This window comes from Salvelinus alpinus, chromosome 32, assembly GCF_045679555.1.
Source record: "Salvelinus alpinus chromosome 32, SLU_Salpinus.1, whole genome shotgun sequence".
Lineage (NCBI taxonomy): Eukaryota > Metazoa > Chordata > Actinopteri > Salmoniformes > Salmonidae > Salvelinus > Salvelinus alpinus.
This window is the reverse complement of record NC_092117.1, coordinates 3,477,133-3,483,143: the sequence shown is the minus strand read 5'-3', so window position 1 is coordinate 3,483,143 and position 6,011 is coordinate 3,477,133. Positions and strand designations below refer to the sequence as shown.

General features: G+C 40.7%; 1 protein-coding gene across 3 annotated transcripts in view; it reads left to right on the top strand.

The window, feature by feature from the left end:
* Positions 1–1,691: 1,691 nt before the first annotated feature.
* LOC139562583 (high choriolytic enzyme 1-like) overlaps positions 1,692–6,011 on the top strand; it is a 45,739-nt gene continuing 41,419 nt past the window's right edge. The window contains exons 1-5 of one of the 3 annotated variants that reach the window (XM_071380374.1): positions 1,904–2,151; positions 2,271–2,336; positions 2,497–2,553; positions 2,700–2,768; positions 2,904–2,953. In XM_071380374.1, the coding sequence (XP_071236475.1) occupies positions 2,115–2,151; positions 2,271–2,336; positions 2,497–2,553; positions 2,700–2,768; positions 2,904–2,953 (279 nt within the window). In that variant the 5' untranslated portion in view covers positions 1,904–2,114. Of the gene's footprint in view, positions 2,152–2,270; positions 2,337–2,496; positions 2,554–2,699; positions 2,769–2,903; positions 2,954–6,011 lie in introns of all 3 variants that reach the window. The other 2 variants (XM_071380376.1, XM_071380375.1) reach the window with 2 other exon arrangements.

Sequence of the window (6,011 nt, the reverse complement as noted above, 5' to 3'; positions counted from 1 at the left end):
TTGTTATTTTCAATCCTAGAAAAGCTCACAGACCTATATGTCAAAGTGATGATTTTAAATCACTGGAGTTTTGACTATGAGGGTGGTGAGAGAAAAGAGATTCTAACCATTCTTATGATGAGCCTTGGGAAGGAGAACTTTCCCATAGTTCCTTCAATTACAGTAATCCTGAAAAAGATACAATATGGCTTCAAAATATTATTATATTATTTAAATCATCTAAATTAAATTGTGTCACAAAGTAGGCCTTTTCACACTAAATCACAAGTGGTCACAACTACTTACCAATCACTTCAAAAATAACCATCAAAAATATAGAAATGATTTTGACCCTGAATTGAACTTGTAAGTGTTGCTGTAATGTGACAGTAACGCTATGTCAAACCATTTAGGCTGTCATCATAACAGTAAATACAATCATTTATGACATCACAATTGTGATGTAATGTGGTGCCATGGGAGACCACCCCCACCCTGACAGACAGCAAACACCAGAGCCACATAGGCCTGTTAACCAATTTATCCACTTCTATGTTTGAAATACAGTATATTTAGTAGTAGTAAGCTCATAAACATAGTAAAAACCACACTGTAGCAATGTGTATCACTTCACAGCTACTGTCCATGATGCATCATGAGTGGTTGTCCTCTGATGGGACACTATTCCCTACATAGTGTACTACTTTTGACCATGGTTGATAATGTACTTTATAGGGTTGATTTGGGATGCACCTAGAACTATGTAAAAAGTACCATTGTTCGTCCTCACAATCAATTTTGCGTTGACATTAAATAATTTTTGCTAAGTGACATTTATGGGACAACAAGAAAGAAATGTATTCATAATAAAAACTGTACATCATTTTTTACGTTTTTGCAGAGGAGGTCTTAGTCGCACAATTACACATCAGTTTAGTGCAGTACTTCTCAAGTGAATAATCGCAAACACTTCATTGAAGAATCCCGTCCATAGTTCCCACCCCTACTGTGAACCAATCACTGATGAAGGGGTGTAGACTTCGACTACCAAACTTTGACTTGCCTCAACAAAAAAATTGGTGCACGCGAACAGCTGAAAAAAACCTACCGAACACCAAAATGAACAAAAACTTCACAAAATGTATAAGCTTAAACTGTTTCGACTGGGAAGCATGTGACAGCCTTTTAGGAAGGTGGACGAGCAAAATCCACCATCGTAGTACGGATGAAGCCTGAGCTGGAATGTGAAGCTACCTGAAGCTGGCTAGATTTAATAGACCCTGAGTAGATCTAGCTTGCTTCTTGCTATACCACTCTGGGAACACCCTGGACTTACGACATGGGCTCTATGCTACATTATGGACAGTACTGTTCACTACTCTATACTATGGATGCACATGACCACTGTCTATACTGCACTATACATGAACACTAACACTGTCTACATGGTTTCCCACAGCAGATATTTATTTTCTGTCAATGGGGAGCCCACCATCATAGCCAAGATCCACAACAAGATATCAGAGATGGGCCAGAGAACACATAGGACTGAACTAAACATCCAGAAAGTCTGACCGCTCTACAACTGTGGCTGTATGACATGCCATACTCTTTTTGACCAGACGGCATCAGATACATGGCCTACATAGAAAATAGATGTTGTGGTGGCAGCTGCAGAGAAGTACTTGGGGGTACGAGATTCAATTTCAGAAGAGTTACAGGGTGTGTTGAGTAGTAGTGTCTCGCCCTCTCGGGTCGTTGGCCTGGGGTAGGATAAGACAGGGTTAAAGTAGTGGAATAAGGTGATGGGTTTTAATGAGTGTAGGGTTAGTTAGTAGGGTCATTAAATATATATTTGTATGGATTTTTTCACGTTTCCCCTTATACCATTTTGTATAACAGAGTGTAATGGATTCATACAATAGTTCAGTAGAGGGCGATAATGCAACATATTGGATGCCAACCTTCTTTAAACCTCACCGAAGAAGAAGGAGAAGAAGGAGAATGCACCTGTTCTTTAGTGATTGCTGCCCTGCCCACTATTTGACTGGAAGGAGAGCTATTGCACAAATTTGTTTGTGCTGTTTCTTTGATTGTTTTTTTTCCAAATCTTGGGGGACAATTGTTGCTGCAACATGGTTTGGTTTCTGATTCTCATCTGGTTTGTCCAAGGTAGGACCAGTCATTTTGTTTTTGTGACATCCTGATTTTGAGTGTTTTCCATTTGTAGGGCAGGCGAATCGGTTCTTCATGTTATGTAACATGTATTATGTTACCTTTGTGTATTTCAGTGGGCAGTGTTCCGATCACCAATTTCACAAATGCTACTACTTCAAATGCTACTATCCCTGCCACAGGTAGGCAGGCCTGCATTTGGGACCAGTCATTTTGTTAGGTGATAGGCTGAAAGCTAGGCCTGTTATCTGTTTTCCATGTTTTTATTTAATGTAGGCCAGCTGTACTGCAAAACTGTTATTGTACTGTTCCACTTTGTAATATTTTATTTCTGTGTTTCAGTGGACAATTCTAAAAACCCCATCAACAATTCTACAAATGTGACTTTCTCTGCCACAGGTAGGCCGATACTGTGATTTTCAAGTCAGTCTCTTGGGATGATGGGGCCCAAAGAAACAATTCAATCTGTTGTCTTCAAGTTTATGGCTTGTCTATCAATAAACATAATGATATTACAAAATGAGTTTGTTCACAATTCCTTTTAGGTTCTACTGCCTCAATGGGGACACGCCACAGACAAAATGATTGGGTTAAAACGCCTGAAACTAGAGAAGGTAACGCATTCATTAGATGAAGCGCACAATCCTGGACCTCTACCATGAGGTCTGGACTTTAATGGCACTGGAGGTAGTGACTTGTAACTAGTACATGTCAGTGTGGTTGTTTCAGACCCTCTCTCTCTGTTACAGAGGACTTACAGTTTGACCTTGCTATCACGGAGGGAGACATTCTGGTTTCGGTGAGTCTATTATCCTTGCTTTCTGTCCTGTTACTGCATCTTTTAGGCTGATGAATCAGATTGATACCACCTGGTATACACAGTCTGAAGCTAATGACTGCAAAATCATTCAAGCCAGATTGTTGAACAGAATTACATTTGAACTTGCTCTACCAGTTGTCCATGGTGTTGGTCCTTCAGATGGTTGAAATTTGAGCCAATATATCCACAGGAAAATATACAATGCATGCATACTAACTGAAGTGCCAGGTGATAGAAATTTCAACTTCAGTACCGCCACTCTAAAAAGTTGTGTTAACAGTACTTTCCTGTGGATATTTTTAACCATCTGAAGGATCAACACCACGGACCACCAGTAGAGTAAGTTTCAATGTCATTTCATTCAACATTCTGTCTTGTAAAGAAACCTTAAACGATTTTGCAGTCATTAGTTTCAGTCTGTGTATACCAGAAGCTGGTACAGTGCCTTCCGAAAGCATCATACCCCTTGACTTATTTCACATTTTGTTACAGCCTGAATTCAAAATGGATAAAATACAAATTCAAACCCATCTACACAAAATTTCCAATAATGACAGTGAAAATGTTTTAGAAATGTTTGCTAGTTTATTGAAAATGAAATGCAGAAATCTCAACTATTCGCATCCCAGAGTGAATACTTTGTAGAAGCACCTTTGGCAGCGATTACAGCTGTGAGTTTCTCTGGGTAAGTCCAAGAGCTTTCCACATCTGGATTGTGTAACTTCTCAAAATCTAATCAAAATTATTCAAGCTGTCAAATTGGTTGTTGATCACTACTAAACAACCATGTTCAGGTCTTGCCGTAGATTTGTCAATACTGTAACTCGGCCACTCGGGAACATTCTGTCTTCATGGTAAGCAACTCCAGTGCAGATTTGCCCTTGTGTTTTAGGTTATTGTCCTGCAGAAAGGTGAATTATGCTCCCAGTGTCTGGTAGAAAGCAGACTAAACCAGGATTTCCTCTAGGATCTTGCTTGTGCTTAGCTCATTCCGTTTCTTTTTTTATCCTGAAACTCCCCAGTCCACAACGATTACAAGCATACCCATAACATGATGCATCCACCACTATGCTTGAAAATATGAAGTGGTACTCAGTAATCTTTTGGATTTGCCTGTCATTACACTTTGTATTCAGGACAAAAAGATAATTTCTTTGCCACATTTTCTGCAGTATTACTTTAGTGCCTTGACGCCATCAGGATGCATGTTTTGGAATAATTTTATTCTGTACAGGCTTCCTTTTCACTGTCAATCAGGTTAGTATTGTAGAGTAACTAAAATGTTGTTCCATTCTCAGTTTTCTCCTATCACAGCCATTAAAGGCTAACTGCTTTAAAGTCACCATTGGGCTCATGGTGAAATCCCTGAGCGGTTTCCTTCTTCTCTGGCAACTGACTTCGGAAAGACACCTGTATCTTTGTATGGACTGGGTGTATTGAAACACCATCCAAAGTGTAATTATTAACTTCACCACGCTCGAAGGGATATTCAATGTCTGCTTTTTTACCCATCTACCAATAGGTGCCTTATGCAAGTTATTTGAAAACCAATAGGTTGCTGTAGTTAAATCTGTTTGAAATTCACTGCTTGTTCGAGACCTTACAGATAATTGTATGTGTGGGTTACAGAGATGAGGTAGTCATTCAAAATTCATGTTAAACACTATTGCACAGTGAGTCATGCAAATAATAGATTTATTGTGTGACGACAATCTCAATTTAAATCGTAGTGGGTGTTGCCAATGGCACGGTTTTAGTTTATTTTTGGTGATTTTATTTATTTTTCTTCTAAAGGATCTTAAAATATATATAGTTTACAAAACATTAGGAACACCTAATATTGAGTTGCACCCCCCTTTGCCCTCAGAGAAGCCTCAATTTCAGGGCATGGACTCTACAAGGTGTCAAGCATTCCACAGGAATGCTGGCCCCATGATTTCCTCAATGCTTGCCACCATTGTGCCCAGTTGGCTGGTAGTGGATCTCTAATCCGAAATAGCTCGTTCCATCTCATCCCACAGATGCTTCATTGGATTGAGATCTGGTGACTGGGCATGCCACTGCACTAAGCTGAATTCACTGTAATCTTCGTGGAACCATTCCTGGACAATCCTAGCCTTGTGTTATGGGGCATTATCCTGCTGAAAAAATCAATTCACAGATGGATACACTGCTGCCATGAAGGGATGCACCTGATTTTCAATTATGTTCAGACATTCAAACGTTGCTCAACTTTTATCATGGGATCCAACGTGTGCCATGAAAAGGCATCACACCACCACTACCACTCACCAGCCTGCAATGTTGACAAACATCATGATGGATGCATGTGGTTTTCTTCATACCCTAGTCCTCCCATCAGCGTGAAATTGCAAAAAAAACGGGATTCATCAGACCAGACGTTTTTCCAATTCTCCTGTGTCCAGTGTTTCATTAGTCCACTGCAACAATTTTTTTTGCTGAAAGAAGTGGAACTCTGTAAGGTTGTCGGCTGCCATACCCCATTTGTGTCAAGGTTCTACGAGTTGAGCATTTTTTGGGTCTTTGGGCACAAATGTTTTACTGGACTGTCAATTGACTATAACTGTAGCCCGTCTGTTGCTCTGCACAATTCGTGTCACCCATTTTCGACCACTGGACTGCCATTGGCTGGATGTCCTTTGGGTGGTGGACCATTCTTCACACACGGGAAACTGAGTGTGAAATACCCAGCAACGTTGCAGTTCTTGACACACTCAAACTGGTGAGCCTGGTACCTACCATACCCTGATCAAAGGTACTTAAATATTTTGTCCTGCCCATTCACCCTCTGAATGGCATATATACATGATCCATGTCGCAAGGCTTAACAATCCTCCTTTAACCGATCTCTTCATATACACTGATTGAACATTGAGCTGCCTTGTAGCTGGTGGGCCGTAGCAAGCGGCCTTGTAGGTGGTGGGCCGTAGCAAGCGGCCTTGTAGGTGGTGGGCCGTAGCAAGCGGCCTTGTAGGTGGTGGGGCCGTAGCAAGCTGCCTTGTAGCTGGTGGGGCCG